This window comes from Pantherophis guttatus, chromosome 2 (assembly GCF_059756535.1).
Source record: "Pantherophis guttatus breed Tessera chromosome 2, ASM5975653v1, whole genome shotgun sequence".
In the NCBI taxonomy this organism is placed as follows: domain Eukaryota; kingdom Metazoa; phylum Chordata; class Lepidosauria; order Squamata; family Colubridae; genus Pantherophis; species Pantherophis guttatus.
In genome coordinates, this window is record NC_142064.1 from 112,321,372 (window position 1) to 112,348,931 (window position 27,560).

General features: G+C 40.5%; 1 protein-coding gene across 19 annotated transcripts in view; it reads right to left on the reverse strand.

Annotated features, from left to right (window-relative positions):
- DOCK6 (dedicator of cytokinesis 6) overlaps positions 1 to 27,560 on the reverse strand; it is a 185,925-nt gene that overhangs the window by 52,095 nt on the left and 106,270 nt on the right. For 13 of the 19 annotated variants that reach the window (XR_015732802.1, XR_015732803.1, XR_015732804.1 and 10 more), the window contains 9 exons: positions 24,063 to 24,176; positions 21,789 to 21,959; positions 20,889 to 21,028; positions 19,524 to 19,693; positions 15,497 to 15,648; positions 14,497 to 14,679; positions 13,454 to 13,580; positions 12,753 to 12,840; positions 11,554 to 11,650 (listed from right to left, as the gene is read on the reverse strand). Coding sequence is in view for 16 of the 19 variants with exons in the window: in XM_034437787.3 (XP_034293678.1) it covers positions 11,554 to 11,650; positions 12,753 to 12,840; positions 13,454 to 13,580; positions 14,497 to 14,679; positions 15,497 to 15,648; positions 19,524 to 19,693; positions 20,889 to 21,028; positions 21,789 to 21,959; positions 24,063 to 24,176 (1,242 nt within the window). In the remaining 3 variants the exon portion in view is untranslated. The remainder of the gene's footprint in view (positions 1 to 11,553; positions 11,651 to 12,752; positions 12,841 to 13,453; positions 13,581 to 14,496; positions 14,680 to 15,496; positions 15,649 to 19,523; positions 19,694 to 20,888; positions 21,029 to 21,788; positions 21,960 to 24,062; positions 24,177 to 27,560) is intronic. The other 6 variants (XM_034437790.3, XM_087888527.1, XM_034437786.3 and 3 more) reach the window with 1 other exon arrangement.

Here is a 27,560-nt window from a genome sequence, read left to right on the forward strand (position 1 = left end):
AACTCTGGTTTGACTGCCTTACCAAAATTTTAAAATCAATGGGGTATAATCAAATTCGATCAGACCAGTGCGTAATGACAAAACCTTATGAAGGGGGAAAAGAAATTATTTTAATCTATGTTGATGATTTGATTTATATCGGGCCCAACATATAATCCAGCGAACAATTTGCAAACAAATTAAGAGAACATGTTAATTTAATTGAGATGGGAAAGACTGAGAGAAGATCATGGAGATTAAATGAAAATTTGTTTAGATATGAAAAAAATATAACAGAACTTAAAAAGCAGATGAAAGAATTTTTTGAAATGAATTTGAATAAGGGTACCCCTATGGAAATCGTGTGGGATGCGAGTAAAGCGTATATGAGAGGGGTACTCATTCATATGAACTCTGAACACAAATTGAATTGACAAAAGAAAAGATCTGAAATGGAAGTAGAAATAAAGAATAAAGAACTGTTACTTATAAAAAAACCCAACAGATGAAAGAATACGTGGAGCTATAAAACTTCTGAAAGATCAATTTCAAATGCTTATGGCGGAACAAACAGCAACAAATTTACAATATGCGAAACACAACACATTTTGTAACGCTAACAAACCGGGCAGATGGTTGGCTTATACACTAAGGAAGAAGCAGAGTGCACGGATTATTGATAGTATTGATATTGGAGGGAAGGAAATTTCTCAACAAAAATTAATTAAAGAAGTTTTTGTAGATTATTACACTAAATTATATGCCAAAGATGACACGCAGAATGGACTTATAGAAAAATATTTAGAAAATAAAAGAGTTACAAAAATTACCAATCAACAAAAGGAGAGAATGAATTATCCTATAACAACTGAGGAGATTATTGCCGCAATTAAACAATTGAAAACAGCTAAAGCTCCTGGGACGGATGGTTTAACTGCGGTGTACTATAAAACTTTACAAGCAGAAATGATTGAGCATCTTAAAGATTTATTTTGTAGTATACAACAAGGGGGTAAAATACCCCCATCATGGAAAACAGCTTATATTTCATTGATACCGAAAGAGCAAATAGGTCCTAAAAAACCTGAGAATTTTAGACCAATATCTCTTCTGAATAATGACTATAAAATATTTGCAAAAGTATTAGCCAACAGGTTGATGCCAGTTATTCAAGAGGTGATTCATTGTGACCAAGCGGGATTTATAGAAGGCAGATACATGAAGGACAATGTAAGGCAAGTTATAGATTTACTGGAATATCTTGAGAAGAATAAACAGATCCCTGCAGTGCTGGTCTTCTTGGATGCGGAGAAGGCCTTTGATAGAGTGGATTGGAATTTTCTATTAAAGACTTTAAAAAAGATGGACTTTGGGGATCAATTTATACAGGCGGTTTCAGCAATTTATCAAGAACAAAAGGCACAGATTATTATTAATGGAAGCTTGACAACAGATTTTAATATTGAAAAAGGAACAAGACAAGGTTGTTCGTTATCCCCATTGTTATTTATTTTAACATTAGAAGTCTTGTTGAATACAATACGGGATTCGAGTACCTTGAAAGGAATAGTGATAAGGCAAGAGGATTACAGAATAAGGGCATTTGCAGATGATCTGGTTGTTACCCTAACACAGCCGATGGAATCAATAATCCAGATGAAAGACATTATAAAAGATTATGGTACAGTATCAGGATTTAGATTGAACCAGAAAAAAACTAAGATGATAGTTAAAAATACGACACAAGATCAAAAACACGAACTTGAAAGCAAGGCAGGTTTTGAGATAGTACCAAAGGTTAAATATCTAGGAGTTCAGGTTGCAGAATCAAATATGAAACTGTTTCAAAATAATTATGAGGTGTTGTGGCGAGACGTACAGAAAGATATGGAGACTTGGAAAAAACTGCAGCTGTCTTTACTTGGAAGAATAGCAGCAGTTAAGATGAACATTTTGCCAAAATTTCTTTTTTTGTTTCAAATGATTCCGGTGCTTAAAAGTGATAAACAATTGAAAGAATGGCAAAGTGGACTGAATAAGTTTGTCTGGAACGAGAAAAAAACGAGAGTGAAACTGAAAATTATGCAAGATGTTCCAGAAAGGGGAGGTCTTAAACTTCCAAACCTACAATTATATTATGAAGCAGCAGCTTTGACCCAAGCAAGTGATTGGTTTGGAAGGAAAAAGACTGGAATATTGAATATAGAAAGCTTTGATCTTGAATTTGGTTGGCATGCCTACTTATTTTATGAGAACAAAGTGGATAAAGTATTTAAAAGTCACATACTTAGAGACTCCTTGATGAGAGTTTGGAAGAAGCACTGACTCAAATGGGATTACAAAATACCGCTATGGCTGGATCTTGGTCATATCATGTGGAATACAAATATAATGTCACTCGGGGGGGGGTTTATATAAAGAAGTTCTTTTTGCAGGTGCGGGCAGATGGCAACTGAAGACTTTAGAAACGCTGTTGGAAGAAGGGATTAATTTAACTTGGTTACAGTATAATCAACTTCAATTGAGATGGAAAGAGGACCAAAAAATTGGTATAATGATGCATGAGGAAGAATTGGTTAGACATATAAAAGAGAAAGGGAAAAAATATGGGTTCAGAATGTTAAATTTACACAGTCGCAGAATTTGAGGGAAAATTTTTATAAAATGTTTTATAGATGGCATTTAGATCCTAAGAAATTGTCGTGCATGTACCCTAATGTTCAACCAAAATGCTGGAGATGTGATTGCTTAGATGCCACATATTATCATGTGTGGTGGACTTGTAAGAAAGTGAAGGCTTTTTGGATAAAAATTTGGTGGGTTATGCAGAATGTTTTGAAGAAAAAAATTCAGTTTTCTCCACAATTGTTTTTATTGGGTATAGTTAAGGGTTTTACATTGGGTGAAACAAAGCTGATATTGTATATGATAACAGCAGCAAGATTACTGATAGGTCAATGTTGGAAAAATGAAGCTATGCCTACTATTGAGGAATGGACTTTGAAGATGGCCAGCTCTGCAGAGATGGCGAAGATTTCAGCATATCTAAAAGATCGCTCACAAGAGACTTAGGAATGGGAGTGGAAAAAGTGGATAGATTATGTGCAGAATAAATATCAAACTAGGAAATATCAGATAGCTTTTAACTGAAAGTATTATATAAAGATAGAAATATTTGAATTTTGTGAAGATGTGAAAAATATACAGGGGGTGGAGGGGTTCAAGTTTTATAAAAAGGGGATTTTGATTTGGATTATATTCTGTGGAAGTCCGGGGCGGAGGGGGGGTTAGGGGGGGTTAGGGAGGGTTAGGGAGGGTTGGGGGGAGAAACTGGGGAGAAAATGTAATTGTAAAACTTTTTCAATAAAAAAAAAAAAAGAGAACATGTTAATTTAAAGACCTTAGGTCATATAGATCAATATCTGGGCGTACAAATTTTTAAAACTGATAGAGGTTTTTGCTTCTCACAAAAGGATAAGATTGAAGACCTGTTACAAAGATGTGGCATGGAAGACTGCAATCCCACAGATACACCCATGCGCACTGACTATAATAAAATTGCTTATCTAGACGGCAACAGGCATCATGATAAAACTCAATATCAATCCATCATAGGATCACTCCTTTATATCAGCAGATGGAGTAGACCCGATATATCATTAAGTACAAATCTCTTATCTAGACAAGTAGATGAGCCTAAAGAACAACATTGGGTTGCTATGAAAAGGTTACTCAGATATTTGCATAATACAAAAGATATGGTCTTATTATTAGAACCTGATGAAGGAGTCACCCCAGAACTTATCTGTTATTCAGATGCCGATTGGGCAGGGGATGAAAAATCAAGAAAAAGCACATCAGGCTTTATATACTTCCTAAATGGTTGTCCCATAGACTGGCGCGTTTGTCGCCAAAACTTCATTGCTAATTCCACGGCCAAAGCTGAATATGCCAGTGCTTCTGACGCTTGCACACTTCTCACATGGATATACGAATTAGTTTCAGATATTTGGACACAACCTTCACTACCTATCACTCTCCATGAGGACAATGAGTCCGTCATAGCCTCTTCAGTCAGGGATGATGTCAGCTTCAGATCTCGCCATATTGATATACGTTATAAAAATGTGAGAGACCTAGTTAAAAAGGGTTTTGTTGAATTTGTTCATTGCGATACCAAAGACCAAATTGCCGATTTCTTAACTAAACCTGTACCTTGTGAAACACATTGGAACCACTGCAAATCAGTTGGATTGTACTTATAATTTATTTTTTCTTATACTTGTGTTTATTATTATCTTTGAACACTGTTCCATCACACTTGGCAATAGAAGGGGTCTGTCAGAATATTGCCTGCATATGATGCACCAGAGAATAGAAGGGGTTAAGTCTTTACAGACATCACATGTGACTATATCAGCCAATGAACTCTTTTATTGGACTCTTACCCAGAAACCACTTGGACATCTTCCCTGTTTTCTCTCTCTCTCTCATCTATCTCTCAGCAAGACAACACGTGAACTTATCTCTCCTCTCAACATCTGAGTCATACAGTTAGGGTAAAAGGTGCAACAGGACACCCTGTTCAGTATTGTATGCATGTATATATTTTGTAAATAATAAAACGAATTTTTGAACCTGAAGCTGTATTGACCAAATAACTTCCTCATAGAACCAAATGAGCACGACCATCAATATATATCTGACATACTTTATCAAATGCTTTACTGAAATCTAAGTATACTATGTCCACAGCATTTCGCTGGAATAAAATAAGAATTATCAAAGAATAAAATAAGATTGGTTTGGCATGATTTGTCAACCCATGCTGACTTTTAGTTATAACTTTATTTGTTTCTAGATGTTCACAGATCTGGTTTTTTTATTATCTTTTCCAGAATCTTCCCAGGTATTGATGTTAAACTGATTGGTCTGTAGTTTCCTGGGTCTGTTTTCTTCCCGTTTCTTAAAGATGGGAACCACATCAGGCCTTTTCCAATTTTCAGGTACTTCCCCAGTGCTCCAGGATTTTTGAAAGATATGATATAATGGTTCGAAGTTAACATCTGACATCTCCTTCAGAACTCTGGGATGTAATCTGTCGCAACCCGTTGATTTATATTTGTCAAGGTCACTTAGGTGTTCTCTTACCATTTTCTTGCTTATTTTAATTTTTAATATTTCTAGTTTTGTCTTTTACAGTAGGTTTTTTTTTGTATGTTGGCTTATAATTTCTTTTTATGTGAAGACTGATGCAAACAATGAGTTAAGCATCTCTGCTTTCTCTCTGTTACTTCCTTGTCATCTTCTCTCTTTAGTGGACCTACTGTTTCCTTGACTTTGTTCTTGTTGTTTATATGTTGAAAGAAACTTTTTAAAATTATCTTTGACTTTTGCTGCAAGTCTGTTTGTTCTGAGCCTTTGCTTTCCTGACTTCATCTTTGCATGTTCCGGCTATCTGCTGATAATCCTTTTCCTTTTTTGTCTTTCTGTTTGTCAGAGAGATCTTTGTGCATGTTGTGACCCCAACTCCCGAGCCTGTCCTAACAGAGGAAGAGGACTCAGAAGGTGATGGGGAGGAACTGACACGGCCTCCCTCTCCAGGACCCTCCTTTCTGGCAATGCCTCAGATTCCATCCGAAGGCCAGGAGGAACAGCCTGGGATGTGCCAGGAGGAAGGCATATCGGAGCACCAATTGATAGGGAGCGAGGATGATGAATCCTGGCTTGATCCCAGGCAGCGTCGGAGGGAGAAGCATGCGCAGCAACGGAAGAGGCGTGGGAGGGCCAGGGATTGAGCTGAGTCACGGAGCCACACCCCATCAGGAATAAAAGTGGGTGGGATTGCTCTTCAGGCTTTGTGACGGACAAAGTTAAACCCTGAAAGTCACATCGTGATCTCTGAAATTCGGCTTGGATATATTTTGGACTGAACATTGACTAAACTCTTGTCCTGTGGATAATTTGTTGCTCCTGGAACAGATTGAAGATAAGTCCTCTTCTGCTTTATGGGAGTGAAAACGGTCTTGGCAGGCATTCAGCAGTTTGCTGCCAAAACCTTGGTCTGCCAAGAATTCTAATCTGTTTACCTAATAAAATATTGGCAGGCGTGCTTGGTATTACGTTTGCCTGTGTGAGTAAGGGAGACAGAACAGTGCAGCCATGGTGGTTTCTTCTTGAATGTCTTGTTTTTCTTATATAACAAATGTAAAATGTTTTGGTTTATGTTATCCACATCTTTTGGGAAACTCTGCCTGACTCTCTTACTCACATCCTATCCCATTTTCATGAGTTGACCAAGATCGCGGTGCATGAATTGGCTGCAGCTGCATCAGCTCTTGAAGGTGAAAAGTTTTTGGAGGGATTTAAGGGTTATAGGCTTCATGGTAGGGAAGGTTTTAATGTGTTTGAGCAAGATACGAGCAGTTGTGTATACCACTCCATATCAATCCCTTGTTCTACTAGTTCTTGTTTCATTTTCAATTCCCCTTTTTCTGATAAAATATCTTTATATCTGATAATATTCCCCATATTAGTAAATATTTGGATGTATTAATGCTTCCATTGTTGAAAGCCATGTTGGTATTTTCAAATAATGTTTTTCTCTAACCTTCTCCCATACTACTAATAAAGCATTCCTTATACAATGTCTTTGAAAATAGCTATGCATCTTATTTTTCCCGTACCATAAAAAAGCATGCCAACCTAATTGTAAATCGTGCCCCTCCAAAGTTAATAACCTTGTATTTCTTAATACAATCCATTCCTTCATCCATGATAATGCTGCTGTTTGATAATATAATTCCCAGTTTGGTAGTCCAAATCCTCCCCTTTGTCTTGCATCTTATAACATTTTCATATTGATTCTCGCTTTTTTCCCCTGCCATATAAATTTCATTATCATTCTATTCAGATCTTCAAAATATTTTTTCCCAGCTTTATCGGTATTGTTTGAAATAAAAACAACAATCTAGGTAATATATTAATCTTAATTACCGCTATTCTTCCCATTAATAATTCCAAATTTTTTCATCTCTCCAAATCCGTCTCGATTTGTCCTTTCAATTTATAGTAATTATGGGGCCTATCAATAAGGCTGTTAGTTGTATTCCTAAATATATTACCTTTTTAGTAATCTGAATATCTAATTTCTCCATTAAATCCCTTTTCTGTTTCTCTATGATATTTTTCACCAATATTTTTGTTTTATCTTTATTAATTTTCAATCCTGCTATCTCTCCATATTCTTCTAATTGTTCTATCAGTCTGGATCCTACTTCTTGAGGCTCCTTTAAAATAAACACTAGATAATCTGCAAATGCTTGTAGTTTGTATTCTTCTTTTTTAATTTTCATCCCTTTTTTTCTCTTCATTGTCTTATATTTCTATTTAACACCTCTAATGTCAACACAAATAGCAATGGGGATAGAGGACATCCCTGCCTTGTTCCTTTCATAATATTAACCTTCTCTATCATATCTCCATTTATTATCACCTTTGCAGATTGCTTACTATAAATTGTCTCAATTATATTTATAAATCTTCCCCCAAAGTCTATAGTTGCAATTGTTTTATCATAAATTGCCAGTTCACATTATCAAAAGTCTTCTGTGCGTCGAGAAACATCAATACCATTTACTTTTCTGGGTGTACTTCATAATATTCCAAAGTATTTAAGATTGTCCTCATATTGTCTCTGATCTGTCTCTTTGGTAAGAAACCATTTTGATCTGTGTGAATAAATTCATTTAACGTTCCAGCATGGAAACTTGTTCCCTCCCTGATGAGCAGGTACTCAGGTTTGATATAACTATTGTTTGGAAGGTCCTGCGGAAGTCAATACTCGGAAAGCTGGTCCTGATAATATCCCTGGGTGAGTACTTAAGGAGTGTGCTGACCTGCTGGCCACTGTTCTCAGACATCTTCAACCTCTCATTGCATCAGGCCATAGTCCATCATGTTTTAAGACTGCCATCATTGTACCAGTGACCAAAAACCTATCATCACATGCTTGAATGATTATTGTCCAGTTGCACTCACTTCCATTATGATGTAGTGTTTGCTAAAGGACTATATGGTTTCATGCCTTCCCCCTACATTTGACTCATTACAGTTTGCCTATCGGAAGAACTGCTCTATAAATGATGCAGTTTCTTATGTGCTTCATTTTAGCTTGGCTCACCTGGAGGAGGAGAATACTCATGTGCTAATGCTGCTTATTGATTTTTGTTCGGTGTTCAACACAATGATTCCTCAGCATTTGGTGAACAAACTGGGCCTATTAGGTTTTAATACTCCTTTATGTAATTGGATACTGGATTTCCTTATTGATAGGCCCCAGTTTATGCGAGTTGGAAGAAAAGTTTCCAGCTCCATCTCCTTGAGTACAGGTTCCACACAGGGTTGTGTCTTGAATCCATTACTGTTCACCTTTTTTTTCAAACATCCATAGGTGTTTGGTGAACAGTGTATTGTCTGGGTCAATTTATACATAATAATAATACTAATGTTACTATTTACACATACATCGTAATAAACTTTCAACTTCTAATTTTAAGTATATATAGCAATAATAATGTATTGCATTATGTAGCAGTATACATAGTAGTATTTTCCCAATTTCTACTTCTATTTTCTAACCATTAATAAAACAAATCCCATATTAAGAAATATTCTGTTGTCTATCCATCATCTCTGCCCTTTTTAGTATTTTGACTCTTATTGACTTTTTAACAAATCTCACATGTTCCCCCCCTGGGACCTTATGTCTCCTTACACCACTCATATTTAATCTAAGTATTTCATCTGCCTCCCCGTCTACCTCTCACTTTTCAGTCTCAAGGGTCCCCACCAATAATTCTTTCATCTCTTCTGGCAGATCTTCCTCTTTGTCCTCATCTATATTTTGACATCTTAAAAAATAAACTGCCCTCTCCTTTTCAAGAGTTATTCCTTTCTTTTCCAAATCTTTATCCGCTTGTTGATTTATCTCCTCCATTCTTTCCTCCACTCCTTCTAATTCCTCCTCTATTTTCTGAATTTTTTGTTCATTTTTTGTTGTCATTTGCTAATTGTTTCCTAATCTCACATCTATGTCATGCATCTGTTTCTTCATCTCTCTATGATTGTTTATCATAGCTTCCTGGATATATTGAAACATCAATTGTATTTCTTTTTGAAGTATATTAATTTTTCCCTGTTGTGACATCTTAATTTGAATTAATGGGCTGGAAATTGCTCAATAATCCACCAAAACCCCAATGTCCCAGTTGTCCAGAACACCAAAGAACCAATAAGAGAAGAATTTGCTCAATCCTAGAACCGTTCCTCAGAATCAACTATATTTATAGTCCTCAGAATTTACCAATTTACTTCCTCAAAATTGTCCAAGTTTGTAAGTCTTGTTTAACTTTTCTTCTTTTACCTCGTAAAATATTCTATCGTGTTTCCCCAAAAATAAGACCCTGTCTTATATTTTTTTGAACCCTGAAATAAGCACTTGGCCTTATTGCCGTGTACTCAAAAGCCCGATTGGGCTTATTATCAGGGGATATCTTATTTTGGGGAAAACAAGGTATCAAACAGTATTTATAGTCCAGGATGGCCCATCAAGTTCCTCCATATCTCGTTAATCCACCAGCGTCAGCTGTCCAGTCTCAAGGGCAAGTCAAGACAGTTCAAAAAAGGACCATATTGTTTACAATCCACACTACTTTGAAGGTCTTCAAAAGGCTCACCATTTACTCCCAAACAGTCAGAAATCAAATCTTATGGCTGCCTTTTTTGGGGGGGGTGTCTTGTCTTGCCAATAGATGTCCTCCCTATTCTTTCTCTTTCCACTTGTACAGAATTCGATTTAAAATAGTCCATTTTCCCAGATGTTGTTTGCCTTTCTTCACTTTGTTTCTCTTTTCCTTATCAATCCTGGCTTCCTTTCAAGGTCTTTTCCGATTATGTAGAAGTATAATATCTTTTTTCACCAGTAGGTGTCAACCCAGTTCTAACTTCCAGCATTGAAGCGAAGCGAAAGATATAACAGCTGATTGTCAAATAGTCAAAAAGTTCATTTTTCTTTGTGGAATTTCTTCCAATAGTCAAAGAATATTATCTGCTAATTTAAATAACTTTTCACAAAACTGTAAATTCCAGTCCGGACCGTCTATGTTCTAAAACTTAATAGCCTCTGTTAAAGTTTCATTTCTCTTTTGGGTCTGTAGTTTATCTCCACGTATTAATTTGCTGCTTCCTCTATGTTTTGGATAATCTTTCTTTCAAAAATTCTTTTATTTGGGGATAGATAGCTAAAGTAGAAGTTGAAAATCGTCTCACCCAGTTCCAATACTCTGTTCCCGAACAGCTCATTAGAGCTTCTTTGGTTGTCCCAGCTTTGTTCCAGCCATAATGTCTGTTTCTCTTCTTTGTTGGTTGGGAGGGTGCCTCGGATCCAGCGGGAGAGCAGCTGCTCTCTTGCGATTGACAAGGCATCCCTCCTTTCTTCATCATCCCTCCAGGATGATTTGGGGCCCCTTCACGAAGGAGGTTTGGCTGGGATTCGCAGAGCCCCGCTATCCTCAACCGTCTCACCGTGACGCCAAACTGTAAGTCCACCACTGTTCACCTTGATGATCTGCGACTGCTATGCCAAATCTGCTACAAATCATATTGTGAAGTATGTGGATGACACGGCAGTGGTGGGTCTTATCTGGGATGACAATGAAGATGCTTATAGGGAAGAGATGAAGGCTCTGGTGGATAGGTGCAATAAACGTAACCTGGTTCTAAATGTTAATAAAACAAAGGAGATCATCATAGATTTTAGAAAGAGCCGGCATGGTCATACTCCACTCAGCATCAAGGATGCAGCTGTAGAGGTGGTCAACAGTATTAAGTATCTGGGAATGCAGATAACTAACAATCTGAACTGGTCTCTCCACACATCATTCTTAGTGAAGTGTGCAAACCAGCATCTGCATTTCTTGCATCAGATGAGGAGACCATATCTTTCTCCTTCTGTCCTAGCCACTTTTTACAGAGGCATGCTTGAGAGCATTTTAACAAACTGCATCACTGTTTGGTTTGATGGCTGCAGTGCCTCAGAGAGAAAGTCCGTTCAGAGAGTGGTAAGGTCAGCCGAGAAGATTATAGGAAGCTTGCTTCCTGTTATTCAGTAAACTTTCAAGATTCGTTTCTCTCGCCATGTTCACTTATATATCTGAACTAGACTGTGTTGTTGTTTCTTCGTGTCGTATAATATATGTGGGTATATGCATAATTTGGGCATGTTTATTTAGTCATGTTTATATAGTGTATATTGAAGCTGGTGACCCTTTCAGAGCTGTATGCAACGGAATTTCATTTTAATGTATGCTGATTAGTGTATATTCAAAGTGACAATAAAGTTATTGTAAGTCTAAGACCAAACTTATCAGATACATTTTGGGAAGCAGAATCCTTTCTCTTTAAGACCAGTTCTGAATGCTCCACAACAGAGATAGTAGAAACCTCACATTTAGAGGACAAGACAGATTTACTGAAACTCAAATCTTTATCGTAATGAGTAAGGCTAGATCTTACTTGCACAATAATTTCCAGGGTATCCAGCACCACCATGTTGGCCTCTGTAGCCAGGTTTCCATCTACCAAAGCATCATGTTCCATTTCTTCCTTTGACCTATGCAAGTGATAAAGAAAGTGAACATTAAATTACTATCTAGTCATGCAAAATGTCTCATGTTGTTTGCAAAGTTATTTAGTTGATTTCTGATCATTGGGCCTCCCCATTTGCCTTTGGAGCAAAAGGGCAGAATGACTTTTCCTAAAAGGGAATCCCCCGCAAGATATGTCATGTGAAAGTAATTGGCCACCCCAAAACTGTTGGTTTATCCTTCCCCAAATGGCAATAAAATTAGGCTGTTGAGTTAATGGAAGGCGATGGACAGAGAAGCAGAAATAAAAAAAACACTTGAATACTGTTTGCTGGGACATGACTGGTATGTGTGATTGTAGAAAAGGACCATAGCTTTTCAGCATTGGCTGGAAACTTCCAAATGCATCTATTTGATTGTAGGATATGGAATGCTGGATAATATAGAATGATATCAGATAGCATATGATACAGAACGCTGTACTCAATAGGTCTATGGCCTGTCCAGCAGGACTTTTCTTATGACTACACATTTAGGTGAAGGGAAAGGTTACTATTGTACTACTGAACCAAATTATAGTATTATTGTACTATAAATTAACTCATTTTGGGAAAGGTAAAATTTGGATTATAATGGAAGATTTCAAAGACTAAAGGCTGCGTTACTGCCGTTTGGGTCTGAAGGAAACCTCTGAAACTCAAAGAAAGCGATGAAGCTAAGACTAGGTTGTCTATCTCCCAATTTCTGAACTGACATGAGAAGTGCATTATTTAATTTCTTTTGTGTTACTTCCAGAGGCTTCCACTCATACAACTGCTAGAATAAGAAAAGCCCAATGAAGTGGCTCTGAAAGGTAATATGCAATCACCAACATTTTTTTCTTCTTTGGAACAAATGTATACATGTAATTAATAAATGAAAAGGAGACAAAAAACCCTGCTTTTCCAAACTACATGTGGCCACCCAATGAGTATCATACTGACTCCTCAGCAGCAGAATGTGATGATGATGATGATTTTTACGATCATCATCATCATCCTAGCTATTGTTTATCCACTGCAAGATGAAGGTCTCTTCTGCATGTTTCCAATCAATGTGCAGATATGCCAGAGTTGCCCACAAACGCACTTGTCCACCTTGTCCGAATTCTGTCTCCAGTGAGCAATATTCTTCCTCCAGCGAACATTTTCTTGGTTTGCAAAGGGACTGCGCTCTGCTGAAAAAAAGGGGAAAGGATCTGGCTTTCACCATTGAATATAAATAAAAATGTGTCCTGAGGGGAAAATGCTTAAATGACCAGCTTCTTCCTCTCATCCTTCTTACCATCCTTCCTCTAGGATAGGAAACCCATCTGGGTTCTTGATTTTACTTCAAACAGAACTTCCTTACTACAAATAGGACTTTATCATGGTGCAACACTGAAAAATCAGGATGTTTTTATTATTATTTATTTGATTTGTATGCCGCCCTATCTCCGTAGGACTCAGGGCGGCTCACAACAATTAAAATCAAACCAGATAAAACATGTTAAAATACATATTAAACACATGTTAAACATATAAAATAATCCAAACCCCATTAATTATGGATCCATTTCCATAGCACTACAACAAATAGAAACTTCTTTCTTAATTCTTTCCATTTGAACCGATCTAAAAACTAAAGAAAATCAAAAGCAATGCATTTATTTTCTTCAACGTTTTTACTGCCACTGACTAAATTTCCAGTAAATGTAGCCCAGAAATGGTCCATCTTCTGGGGAGAAGGAACTGTAGAAGCAAAGCTGTGCTGGTGCCTTCCATTGCCCCATGCACTTTGGCTTGTCTCACCTCGGCTGCGTCGAACCATTTCTTGACGAGCTCCAATAGTGCCTAAGATGGCTTCCTCCAGTCGCGCCTTCATGTCCAGAGATTTTTTGAAGGTCAGGCTATTGATGCGTTCAAAGGCCTTTTTGCCCTATGGGATGGTATCAGTCCTCATTAAGAAAGAAGGAAATATTTGACTGCAGGAACAAGATCTGCCAACCAATTGCCCACAGTTCTTCAGAAATAGGAAAAATAGCTTCCCATAGAACAAAGTAATCAAAGACCTATTCAGAAGGAGTTCAGCAGTGAACATCATGGTTTGCTGGCTCCACTAAAGGTGTTGGTGTTGAAGCTAAATCATCTTACAACCCCAGCACCAGATACTCTAGAACGTTGTCACATCTCAGTTTCACTAAGCCCATTTCAAAATTCCATTAATAACACTCCCCATTTCCACTCACTGCCATTAACAATTCATTTTTTAAAAAATCAAGAGATTTCTCAATGTCTTATGGAAATGCTAATAACATGGGGGCCAAATTAAAGTGTTTTTAAGTCAGTTGGTTTATTTTTTTCCTGCATTTCCCATCCAGTTTCCACACAGAAGACTCTAAGAAGAAATTTCCTGACTTTGGGAAGATACAACATTAGTCTTTCCTGTCCCTAACTATAACCAATCTGTTCTGCTGAGACTTTACTAAAGTATAGCACAAGAATAATTGTCTTTTTAAATTCAGTTTTGCTATCCTGCTATTTGACTCAGGTGAATTAATTATTTTGATATTCATTCAACTACTTCACAGGCTAAATTATAGTTATGTTTTGCTTAAAAATTCAATACATTATTATATTTTTTCAGCTTTTCCTAAGCACCATGTTGCTTTTAGACAAAGATTTCTTTTAGGTTAGCAGCTTGTGACAAAAATGTTTATGAATTATATTTTTGACTTTCATACCAACGTCTGGGGAAATAGTATATGAGCCAAAGACAGAATTCTTGTTTTTATTTTAATCTTTAAAGGAGAGGAAGAGAATCAAAATATCATAATTCTCAAGCTTCTTCTAACCTTGTATTCAAAGCAGGAGACACAGAGGTAGAGTAAGTCAAGTAGACGGTTCAAATGGAAAGCTGAGAGGTCAGCCAGCCAACGATGTAGCACAGCCCCATCAGCATTTTTCAGTACCCACAGAAGACACACCAGTAGATTGCGACTTGCTTCAGCAGACAACATGCTGTACTGGCGGGGAGGCTGCAGACAAACAAAAGCCACGCGGAACAGTTCATGAACAAACTCTAAGCAGTGCATGCTAGTGCATGACAGGATTTCATTGATCTAATCTATTCTAATTGGAAGAAGTGCTACCATCCAAAGGAGGGGGGAAAGAGTTGTATCTGCAGCCAAGGGTTATAGCTTGGTGGTCAAGCAGCTGCTTTACATGAAAATGACTCAATCCCTGACATCTCCAGTTAGAACAGAAAACTCCTGGCTGGAATCTGAAGCACACTGCCAGTCACAACCAAAAAGAATAGACTAACTTGTATGAACTAACATGCTACATGGCAGCTTTATATCTCTTCTACAGTTTTTAATGCCATCCAGAATAAATGACCTACACTACCTTTTTTTTTTGCTTATAATGTTTTTATGAAGTTTGGTTCAAGTTTGTTCAAGATACTGTTTTAATCAAAGGATATGCACAGTAGATGTATTCTCAGGGGCCACTCCCTAGCTTGGCATTTGAGAGCCTTTTATTCTGGGATATCCCACAATATTCAGCATGTGTGGGTGAGTATGAGAAGGCTGCTGAGAGGGCATGTTCCTATCTGCCTGTCTGCCGGATTTTCTCCTTAGACCCATGGATATAAAGAGTCCTTGTGTGGCTGGATTCAAGGCACTGGGAGAGGTACAAATCCAAGATGCACATGGTCTCATCTCTGAAAGAAAATTTCCTCAAAGCTGGAAATTATGAAGCTTCAAATCCAGAGTGTGATGTGCAGGAATTCTCCACCCTCTTAAATTCTGTTTTACTGTATGTTCCCATTTCCCTAGATCAACAGACACTCACCACTGATGGCATTTGGAAGACGGTAGACCGATGAGTATGAGGCAAAGGAGAGCCCGCAATGGCCATGGCAACTGACTGGCTAATGGTGCTGCCATCTCCATCTCCATCGTCAACCATCACAGAAGCAAGCCGCCCTCTTTGGATGTGGTTCTCTGTAAAACAGAATTGACTAGTGTTTGGGTGATAGAAGTAAAAATATTTTTTTCCACCCAGTCAGCCACTTTAATTGTGTTCCATCTATGAAAATAAAACAGTAACAAAACTTTACTGTGTTTAGATACTGAAAGCAGCTAACAAAAATTAACATATAATCTGCTGATTAAAATATTGTAAAAACACAATGAAATTATACACCAAAATTAAAATGTGTTTGAAGCCATGAAGGTAGTCATTTTTTCTTTTTAAAGTAAAGGCCAACCATTGTTGTTAGAACAATAAATTGGTGTTTGGAAGAAAAGGTACTGACATGACCAAGTCTGGGACTGCTAGAATCTGGATGAAAGCAAACTCAGTAGCCAAGTAGTTCTACAATGCTGACCAAATAAACCAGGAGAGCTCTTTATTGATTTGTTTTATTTATAAGACTGCTCAATTGACAAATGACTCAAGACACCTTGCAAAAAGTATAATATCCCACTATGGGAAGTTAAAAAATTAAATCTGAAATGCACATATACATAAATTGCCATGGCCAATGTGTAGAACCAGGTTTTTAAGAAGCTTCTAAAGGTCAGCAGGTTGAAGCTATATCCATCTCAAGAGAAATACTATTCCAAAGGACAGATATAGGGACAATCCAAGTTTTGCCAGTGTGAGTGCCATGCAAGGACTTCAGTTCCCAATATTTTGAAGCCAGAATGGCCATTAAAGAATTCTTAAGAGTCGAAAATCATGGGTGAGAACGCAGGAAGCACATCCAGCCAATCCCGAGAGACCTCAACTTGTTTCCAACTATAGGGTTTAAACAAGGCAGATCTATATTTCTTTCCCCAAGCTCAAATATCTGAGTTCACCCAATCCTAAAACCTAATGATCAGGTTCCACAATCAAGCCATGAGATTCCTAGATTAAGCCCCAGAACTTGTTTAGTTCTTTAAGCTCTAATATTCTTCAGCTTCCTTTCCAAAACTTCCTTCCTTTGTAATATTCTTGTTTGCTATTTCAGTAGCCTCTCGCTCCATCTCTCATTGGTCATTCCTTCAATAATACTGGCTTTAATTCTGCTTAAACTATTGTGTTCTTCACAAAAAAAATCTGGCATAGGATGCACAGTTACCGTGTTTCCCCAAAAATAAGACCCAGTCTTATTTATTTATTTTTTGCTCCAAAAGATGCATTAGGGCTTATATTTGGGGGGAAACAGTATCAGGGATACAGAGAGGGATTAGCCCCCACCACCCTGGCACAGCCCTCAGTGCGCACATAAGAGGCAGCAAGCGCACAGGGGCCAACTGTTTCCTGCAGCAGCTGCAACCCGCTGGCCACTGCGCACTCTGGGGCTGTGCAGCCCATGCAGTGCAGGTGAGCCCGAGTGCTGCGACTGCTGGGCCAGCCCTCCAAGCTGCAGGTGGAGGCAGAGGCACGGAAGGGGAGGCACATGATGGGCCCGCCGGACACACCACGCAGCTGGCAGCCCACTCCATCCCATTGTCTGTCTTTGCTTGCCCGCAGCCATGATGGGGTAGGTGTCCATGCAGCACCTCTGTAGCCACCGGCTGCTTGGAGGGCCAGGCAATCGCAGGGCTTAGATTCCCCTGCAATGTGCGGGCTATGCAGCCTCAGAGTGCACCGGTCAGTCGGTTAGAGCTGCTGCAGGATACCGTCGGCCCCACACAATTGCTGCCTCCTGTGCTAGCCACACCCCCTCAAGGGCTAACAATCTTAACTGGGGCTTATTTTACAAACATCCTGAAAAATCATGCTAGGGCTTATTTTCTGTTTGGGTCTTATTTTTGGAGAAACACAGTATTCATCTCTAGTTTGTTTTCTGAGGTAACTCAAATTTTAATAGGTTTTATAATAAAAAATTGATCACTGTTTTTAAAAATACCAGTCTATTGTATTTGCTCAATATATTTAATAGTTGTTTGTGCCACAAACAGGTTTCTGTTACCATTAGTGAACAAAACATTATTTAGTGACAGCAGAAATTACAAATACATGCATTAATTAAGAAAAAGAGAGAAGCAAGGAAGGAAAAATTTAATTTTACACATTACTCTCTGTGTATCAAAAAGATCCTTTGATACAAAGAAATGAACAATACAGAACAATTATAAAGTATATTATTAATGCTGACATTTATCATCTGTATGCTGGAAAACAATGATATAAATACGGCTAATCAATTTGTACCCATCACCAATGATTTAACTGAAAAATCAGAACAAACAGCAGAAACAGAAAATTTGATAAGAAAAGCTATAACAGATTGTCAAAGAGAATAAAATATAAAGAAAGTCTGCTGATTTTAAGCTTTGAAATATAATGGCTGTGTTTAATAAAAGTAGCAGCTTTAAACAATTTGATCAGATGTAGAAAGCAAAGCTAGCAAAAAGTCAACTTGGCCTGGCTTTTTTGTAATGATCATTATAACAAAATGGCTGAGGAAACCAGGGAGTAAAGGTGTATATCACTAGTTGTAAATGTAAATCATTCCCAAGGAGAACAACTACTTCCACACATTTTGACATCTCTGATATACCAGGACAGGGGAACCTCATTGTCAACTGATTCTCTAAAAATTTAGTTCAGTGCTTTATAGTAAAAGACCAAGAGTATATGAATCACATGATTATAAAACTATTAAAAACCAACATTACAAAAAATAACATCAATGCCAATCAATTCTGTTTGAAATCTACAGGCAATTTAACAAAATTGAGAAACATTTAGATTAAGTCAGTGGTTCCCAATGTGGGGCCCATGCCTACAGGGGGGCAATATGATTTTTAATGGGGGCAAATCGAAAATGATCTATTAACTGAATTTTTGAAAGCCCGCCAATTGTTCTTATATATTTGTGACGAAACAGCTGTGTTTCATTTACTTATTGTTGTATTTGTTAAAGTGTATTTCCTAGGGCTTGGTCTGAAAAGGATATCCCAGCTGGCGGGAGGAGGGAGCAACTGCCAGCAACCAGATGTGTTCCGACTAAGCACAAGGATCTCACTAAGAAGATTAAAGCAGCAATCCTACAACATTTTCCTGAGAGTAAGCCCCATTGAAGACAATGGTACTTACTTCTGAGTAGGCATGCATAGGACTGCATTGTAAATACAATCTTGAGGTGAGCTTTACAGAAAAAGCTTTCATTAAAATTATTTTATATTTATGCATTTCAGTTCTCTATTATATGTTTTGAAACTTTATTTGCTGTTTTTTTCATATTCCTTCATACTATTATTTTTTAAGTTTCTCAGTACTTCTACTGTCTTTGGTTCTTTTATTTTTCTCTTTCATGGATGTTCTTTGGAACCTTGTTTAAACCAAGTTAATGACCTTTTAGGCTTCCTTTGTGTGAGTAGGAGTTCACTTTTTGTATGGTAAGAATTATATGTCACAGGGGGGGGGGATCGGGATTTTACAGATGCTTAGGTGGGGCATGGCCAAAAAAATGGGTTGGGAACCACTGGATTAAGTCATTCTGATTTCGCCATGTCCAAAGATAATAAATCTTAGTGCCCCGGAAAATTAACTATTTAGGGAATCATAAAGAGCATGCATTTCTTTTTAGAAAATACAACGTTTTAAAAAGTCTGCATGAATGGAGCTGATTTTCATATGGAATTTTCTACTGCTTCTCTGTTGGTAACACATTAAAATGCACCAACAACATACTTTTTTGATATTTCAATTCAACTTAATAATCTGGCTGTAGTGAAGCTAATACACTAACTACTTAAAGATATGAGGACAGCAGACTTGCCACTGGCAACAGTGGTCTAGAAAATTTGTCTCCTTTGGCAGTGTCTGCACACACTGGCAGTTTCATGGGTTACTTTCCACCTCTCACTTCTGACCTTACCTGTAAAGTCATAGAGCTGCAGTAGAGCATCCATGATGATGCCAATCAGAGGCAAATAGAGCTGAGCAACTTGGGCTCGCACAGTAGGGTCCCTGTAGCGAGTATCAGAGTCATGACTGCACAGCAGGTTATGTAGAGTACAGATGGCTTTCTTGTGCAGGAAGAATGCCCTGATGGAGGGAGGGAAAGATTTTTAGAACAGAAACATGAAATACTGCTATTTATTTCACTCCTCCATGGACAGAGGAAAATGCTGGTCATTGTCCATAGGGTAATAAAGAAGCCTCCAAGACCTTCCTTCATTCAGAAGGCCAATTGCCATAAGGAAGTAATAAAAAAAAACTATTCACAGACCTGCAGACCTCCACATATACATGGAATGGCTCTTTCAGTATTACTTAACTAAAGCCACAACAAGTTACTGGCTAAATGTAAGCTCAATTCAAGTAAGCTGCAGTTTCTGGTCTGGAGAATAGAGCTCATCCACTCCAGAAATCCTTTTGAAGGCTCTAGTTTGTAGTCTGGACAGGCTGAGCAAGCCAGCCCTAATCTCAGAGCATAAGTAGTTTCTCTGGCAGGAAATCTGTCATAAACTGTGAGCAGAAGGTAAAAGGGGGCTCACCAGGACAAAAACTTGTTTTCTATTTCAATGTTGTCTCTTTTCTGCAATTTGTTTTATTCAGTGATGCACTGCCATTTGACATTTGCAGGAAAAGAGATAAAACACACACATTCACAATGTCACATGTTCACAGTTCACTGCAAAGGTGCTTTTTCAAGAAACAATTGGACTTTCTGGTTTTTCTTTGAAAACGTTTCACTTCTCATCGAGGAATCTTCTTCAGCTCATTTCACTGCAAATTCGCTCCTTGAACAAAGATGGACAATCTTTTGGTGGCCCTGGGTTACACTTAAGAAGGAAGGCAAAATGAAGAACCCAGGCAGGGCATCAGGATTTTCTGTTATCCGTCTTCAGGGTTTCAGAGGAGGGTGTTTCTCAACCTTGGCAAGTTTAAGATGCATGAATTTTCAACCCACAGAATTTTCTAATTAGCATGCTGGTAATTGTAGTCAACACACCTTAAAGTTAACGAAGTTCAGACACTGAAGCTGAAGAAGCTTCTTGGATAAGAAGCAAAACATCTTCAAAGAAAAACCAGAATGTCCAGTTGCCTCTTGAAAAAGCACCTTGACCTGGATGACTGAGAATCTCCATAGACAAAGTTAAGACATATTGTTTTACTCTAATTTCTAGTTTGAAAGAGCGGAAGATAATAAATCCCATTTTTGGCTATTGTGGTCAGGGAATGGAGGAGGACACACGCAGCCATAAGGCTTCTGTTTTCCCCACTAGATCATACCTACCCCTCTGCATCAGGCTCCAGGATGAGTGCCAGTTCCATCAACACCAAGCCTGCCAGGAAGTGCTGTTGGCGAAAAGCTACAGAGAGCTCAAACATGCTGGCCACTCGCTGGTCCTGCGTGTGGCTGGAGAACGCTGAACTCTGCAAAGAGGAGGTGGCCGATGAAAAACCAGGTAAAGCTGCACCTTGAGGAATTTCTGCTTTCATGAATGCAAAGTAAAGGGTAGCAATCCAAGACACCCCCTTGCAGCAGTTATCTATCACTTCAGTCTGAACGACTCAGGGACTCCCCATCTCCCTTTAGGGATCATTTGCAATATTGAATGGGAGGTAGAGGAAAACAGAGAGAGGAGGCGGAAGGCTGCAGCAGTGTCAGTAAAAAAGAACAGATAACTCAGTAACAGATAACATTCCCTAATAGTGGAAAATGCTTTTTTCCCATCATATGAGAATAACACTGTTTTCCCAGGAAAGAAAATCCTGCTGACATCTCCTGTCACCGTTTGTCTTATCCATGGCAATTTTGTTAATTCCTGTCCTTAGCCTGCTCCTTACTTGCCTTTTTTTATACACCATTACTTTTATATCTTGCTTTTTCTCTAAGGGATGCGGGTATTACAACATATCCATTTTTCTATATTTCTCAAAGCCCTATTTTTCTGGCAAATTTTCCCTGAGCCACCAGCCTTTTCCCCATCACTCCTTACCTCACTATTATTTTAAACAGTGGAAAAATTCACAGATCCATCCAAACCCTAAAACCTGGCAGCTAACTGGAACCTCCATAATCAGAGTGGCAACTTCTCAATGGGACTTCTGATGAGAGTACTGAAGGGGAGAACCTGATTTTCAAAAATAAACTCTTGTTTCTCATTCTCTTCCTTCATGCTGTTCTACCTACCTGGGAAGTTGCTGATGAGATGGAAGGAGAAGGGGAAGCAGGAGGGGAGAGGCCACTGCAGGGAAGATTTAGGGTGACATAATGTTCATGGCTGCAGACAATACGGATCAAGTCCATCCTGAGAGCAATGAGGGCATTGGGGTTTTGTGTGGTCAACAGCCAGTTATTGATCTGGAGAAGTAGAAAAAAAAAACTTGAATTATCCTAGCCATAATGTAGCTATGCAGATCCATCTTCCAGGCTCAGAAAAACATTATCCCAGCAATCCATACAGTATTCAAGAGTTTTTCCATTAAATTAGAAGCTCAAAAATATGTAATGGACAGGCCTATCTCTATCTCCAGGTTCATCCATAAAAGACAGTAAGCAAACTTTTCTGCAAGAAGTAAAAAGGCTGAATTAGGTTTGGGGAATGAGAAGGAACACAGAATGAGATCCCAAATATTCTATACAAAAATGGTACCACTTCACAATTGGGTAATTTCACAACCAATATTTTTTTAAAAAAATTGAAGTTAGGACAGTTGAATGAAGTAAACAAGTGCACAGCAAAATGAGGTAGGCACAGTTGGACTTTATACTGGATTTGTAAAGATAAGTTGTTGATGCAGTAGGATTCTTCTTCTACCATGAAGATCTCATATTATCAGCAGCTAGTCTTAGAAAACTCAAAAGTAATGGGAAAAGAGACCAGAAGATGATGGTTTGATAGCATATAAGTATCGCAATCATGAACTTAGAACAACTCAAAAAAGCAATTTTGGTGAAAGGACTTTCTACCTGATCATGAATACACAAATAAGCAACAGAATGGCTGAACATCAGCAGCCATTCATAGTAAAACTGTTGAACTATTAATGTTCTATTCTAAGCTTCCTGGTTATTGCCCTTCTCCCCATTTGAGTAGTCAATTCCATTTCTCCACATAAGTATCTCCCGGAAGCCCTATTACATCTTTATGTATATATGGAATGGGGAAAGGGAAAAGAATTAAGGGTCAGGAGGCACCAAATTTAATCTCGTGTATTAATCTTACTGGCTGAGAAACAATCAGACAAGAGAAGGAACTTAATGGTCAGAGAAAGAAAGTTAGAAAGGACTCACCCTAATTGATCAAACAGTTGAAAGTGATAGTGGAAGATTTGAATTTTCACACTTGCAAGATTCTGTTAATGTAGCTTTACAATAAAGTAGGTTTAGCTGCACAGGAGACGGCACAGCCCGTGTAGCGCAGGTGAGTTGATTCCCTGTCCAAGCAACAGATGGAGGCAGAGGTAGGGGGAGGCACGCAATCTGGATGCGCTGCACAGGCCGCGGGAAAGCTGAGAGTCAGTGGGCTGGAGTGGTGGGCAGCCATGGGAGGCTCGTGTTCAGGCAATGGCACTGGCAGCAGATGGAGGTAGAGGTGTGGGGGGAAGGCAGGCGATCCAGCCGTATTGTGAGAGCTGTGGGAAAGTCAGAAGTTGGTGGGCTGGAGCGGCTGGCTGCAGGATATTCATCTTCATGTGTCTCAGCTTGCCTGAAGCCTGTGCGGCATGTTGGGATCACCTGCCTTCCACCCCGTGCCTCTGTCTCTGTCTGCTGCCAGTGCCGCCACACGATGAGCTTTCCCACAGTCTGCGTAGTGCGTCCAGATCGCCTGCCTACCCCTCTGCGCCTCTGCCTCCACCTGCTACTTGGACAGGGAATCAACTCACCTGCGCTACATGGGCTGTGCAGCCCCAGTGTGCACCAACCAAGGGATGGAGGGCTGCAGCTGCTGCCGGATACCATCGGTCCCTGCATGCTTGCCACCTCTTGTGCATGCACTAGGGGGTGGGACGCCCAATCGAGTTGATCACCCTCATATCGTGTTTCCCCAAAAATAAGCCCTACTGCTTATTTTGGAGGGCCCCCCCCAAATATAAGACCGGGTCTTATTTCGGGGGAAATACAGTAATTAACCATATTAATGAATCTGTGTTTATTATTTTTTTCTCACCCTGCTCTGAAATGACTAATGAAGAAAGAGGTGCATTAGTACATTTCATCATACATAGGTTTTAAGAATCTGGAAGAAAGTATTCAAACCTTTGTAGATATACATGTTCTCTCAAGCAAACTAGTATAAATTACAATCATGGCTACTTTCTAAGCTTTACAGAGACCATTCAAATAGTTAAGCCCTGCAATGCAAAATGATTCCCATAGTCATCCTGGCACTTTGAGTCTAATAATGTATCCTCTTCCCAACAGGAATCTCATAATTCTGGGAAAAAGACACATACTTATTACCTGCTTATAATAAGACCGCAGAAGATCAAAGACAAAGCCACGATTCATGAACGACAGCAGATCATTGAGAAAAAAGGCCAGGCTACTGTTGAGATGCTCCACCAGTTCCACATCCTATGGAAATAGCATAAATATTTATGAATTGGCCCTACCTAAAATACCTTTTTTATGGACCTTTGGCACTCAGAGTGCAGCACCAGAGTGGAGAAAATACTGGTTTTTCATACTCTCCACAACTGCTGTGGAGTTCTAGGCACAGCAGGCAAAATGCAAATACAGCCAGGCCTATACATTTCAAAAAAATGTGAAACTTATTATACCAATATGTGTTATATTTGCCTCACTAGTAGAGAGCTGACCAAGCTTAGAATTTTTAAAGTTTGGTATATATGATCCACTCTTCAACCTTCCCTTTTTAGAAAAAGTTGTTGAGAGGGTAATAGAAACTGAACTTCAGGATGCTCTGAGGGAGCAGATTATCTAAACTGTTTTCAGTCAGGATTCAGGCTTGAGTATGGGATGGAAGCAATGTCAGTTGCTCTGGTGGATTATCTATTGAGGGCTTCTCTATCAATGCGTTGAGTGGGAGGGGCAGATATGGCGGGAGCAGGGGGCCGTATCATGTGGTGGGGGCGTGCACTCGCTATCTTCAAGCGGTGGCGCACCCCGGTCCCCATAGCCCTTCTCACACCCCAGATTGTTCAGACTCTCAGGGCCCGAGCCTTCGGCTGCTGTTGTGCAATGCCAGGTCCATGGTAAATAAAGCCCCCCTCATTTGCGATCTTATTCAGGAGGGGGGAGCGGACCTGGCAGGTATCACGGAGACCTGGTTGGGCCAGGAGGGGGGAGTTCCCCTCGTAGATATGTGCCCATCAGGCTTCTGAGCATTCTATCAGCCGAGAGCTCAGGGCAGGGGCGGGGGGGGGGTGGCGGTTATTATAAAGGAAGGTCTTGATCCGAGGGAGACCACTATTCCACAGATAGCCGGATGTGAGTCCCTTTTTGTGAAGTGGGGCCGTGGAGTACAGATGGGCTTGTTGATCACGTACCTGGCTCCCTGCCATGTGGCAATGGCCCTGCCCAAGCTGCTCAACGTCATAACCAAGGTGGCGGTTGATACCCCCAGACTTTTAGTCATGGGGGATTTCAACCTGCCATCTATCGGTGAAACGTCTGAAGTGGCTTGAGAGTTCATGGCTTCCATGACGGCCATGGACCTTACTCAGTTAATTCATGACCCTACTCACACGGGTGGACACACTCTGGACTTAGTTTTTGTCTCTGGTCAGTGGTCGAGTGGCCTTGATACAGGGAATATAGTCATCGAACCCTTGTCATGGTCTGACCACTCGCTCCTTCGACTGGACTTTCTAACCTCTGCACCCCGCTGCAGAGGCGGGACCGACCAGGTGGTTCCACCCCAGGCGCCTGATGGATCCTGATAGGTGCCAGATGGAGCTTGGGCCATTTCCTGGGACTCTGGCTCATGATTCGGCTGAAGACCTGGTGGCCGCCTGGGATAGTGCGGCTGCCGGGGCTTTGAACCGCGTCGTGCCTTTGCGGCCTCTGACCCGGCACCGAACTCACCTAGCTCCTTGGTTCTCCGAGGAGCTGAGGGAGATGAAGCGCCGGAAAAGACGCCTGCAGAGTAGTTGGAGGACCAGCCGATCCGAATCCGACCGAATACTGGTGAGGTCTCATATTAAGACCTACCTAGTGGCGATAAAAGCGGCGAAATCCAGCTATTTTGCCGCTCTTATTGCGTCATCAGATAATTGCCCAGCCGCCCTGTTTAGGGTGACCCGCTCCCTCCTCCATCTGGAAGTGCGGGATGATCCCTTGCAGGGTCGAGCTGAGGATTTTGTGCAGTATCTGTATGACAAGATCGCTCAGATTCGGGAAGGCCTGGCCTCTGACTGGATAAGTCTGGACGGGATGACTGAGGCAGGTCTTGAGAGTATTATCTGGGAGGAGTTTGATCCTGTGGCTCCCGAGGACGTGGACAGGATCCTGGGACGGCTGAATGCGACCACATGTTTATTGGACCCGTGTCCCTCCTGGTTGGTACTGGCTTCCCGGGAGGTGACACGAGGCTGGCTCCAGAGGATTGTTAGCGCTTCTCTGAGTGAGGGGGTCCTGCCGGCCGCTTTGAAAGAAGCGGTGATGAGGCCCCTCCTCAAGAAGCCCTCTCTGGATCCGGCTGTTTTGGCTAACTATCGTCTAGTCTCCAACCTTTGCTTCGTTGCGAAGGTTGTTGAGAGTGTGGTGGCGCGGCAGCTTCCCCAGGACTTGGATGAAGCTGTCTATCTAGACCCGCTCCAGTCCGGCTTCCAGCCTGGGCACAGCACGGAAAAGGCATTGGTTGCGTTGGTGGATGATCTCTGGAGGGCTCGGGATAGGGGTTGTTCCTCTATCCTGGTCCAGTTAGATCTCTCAGCGGCTTTTGATACCATCGACTATGGTATCATGTTGCACCGGTTGAAGGGGCTGGGGGTGGGGGGCACCGTTCTGCGGTGGTTCTCCTCCTACCTCTCTGACCGGTCGCAATCTGTGTTGACAGGGGGGCAGCGGTCGACCCCGAGGCGCCTTGCTTGTGGGATGCCACAAGGGTCGGTCCTCTCGCCCCTTCTGTTCAACATTTATGTAAAGCCACTGGGTGAGATCATCCGTGGCTTTGGGGTGGAGTTCTATCAGTACGCTGACGACACTCAGCTGTACATCTCCACCCCAGGCCACCCCAACGATGCCCTTGAAGTGATGTCCCAGTGCCTGGAGGCCGTGCGGGCCTGGATGGGGAGAAACAGGCTCCGACTCAACCCTTCCAAGACCGAGTGGCTGTGGCTTCCGGCGTCCCGATATAGCCAGCTGGTGCCATCGCTGGCTATTGGGGGCGAATCACTGGCCCCCACGGAGAGGGCTCGCAACTTGGGCGTCCTCCTGGATGCACGGCTGTCTTTAGAAGATGTTCTGTCCCCATCTCCACACACACGCAAACACAGCCAGCCGAGGGTTAAGAAAGCACTTGGCACGCACACAGTTTGTTATCAGAAACTTGGCAGCAATACGAGCACCGACTGCCAAGTGCTTTTACTTCAATAAACGGAATATCCCTTCACCAGATAAACAGAAATACACACATTTTATAAATAGTCCAGTTCCAAACAAGAAACCTTCGGCAGCTTTAAGCGTTGTTCAAGTGACTAGCCAGAGTTAGTTTTTGTCCGTCACAGAGTCTTAAATGGCCACCACACTCTCTTATATAGTCTCTGGGGTGTGGTCCAGTGACTCAGTTATAATCCCTGGCATGCCTCCTTAACTGCTGCAACCGTTTATCACGCCTTCATTGGCGTGGATCCAGGAACGACAGATCACCTCCCTCGCTCTCATCGGAGACACCTGGCTCCTGGCTAATCTCCTCTTCCTCGGCCGGCACTTGAGGCAGTGCCAGAGGGGAGGGGCCTGGAGAGGGAGGCCTGGCCGACTCCTCTTCTTCATGTT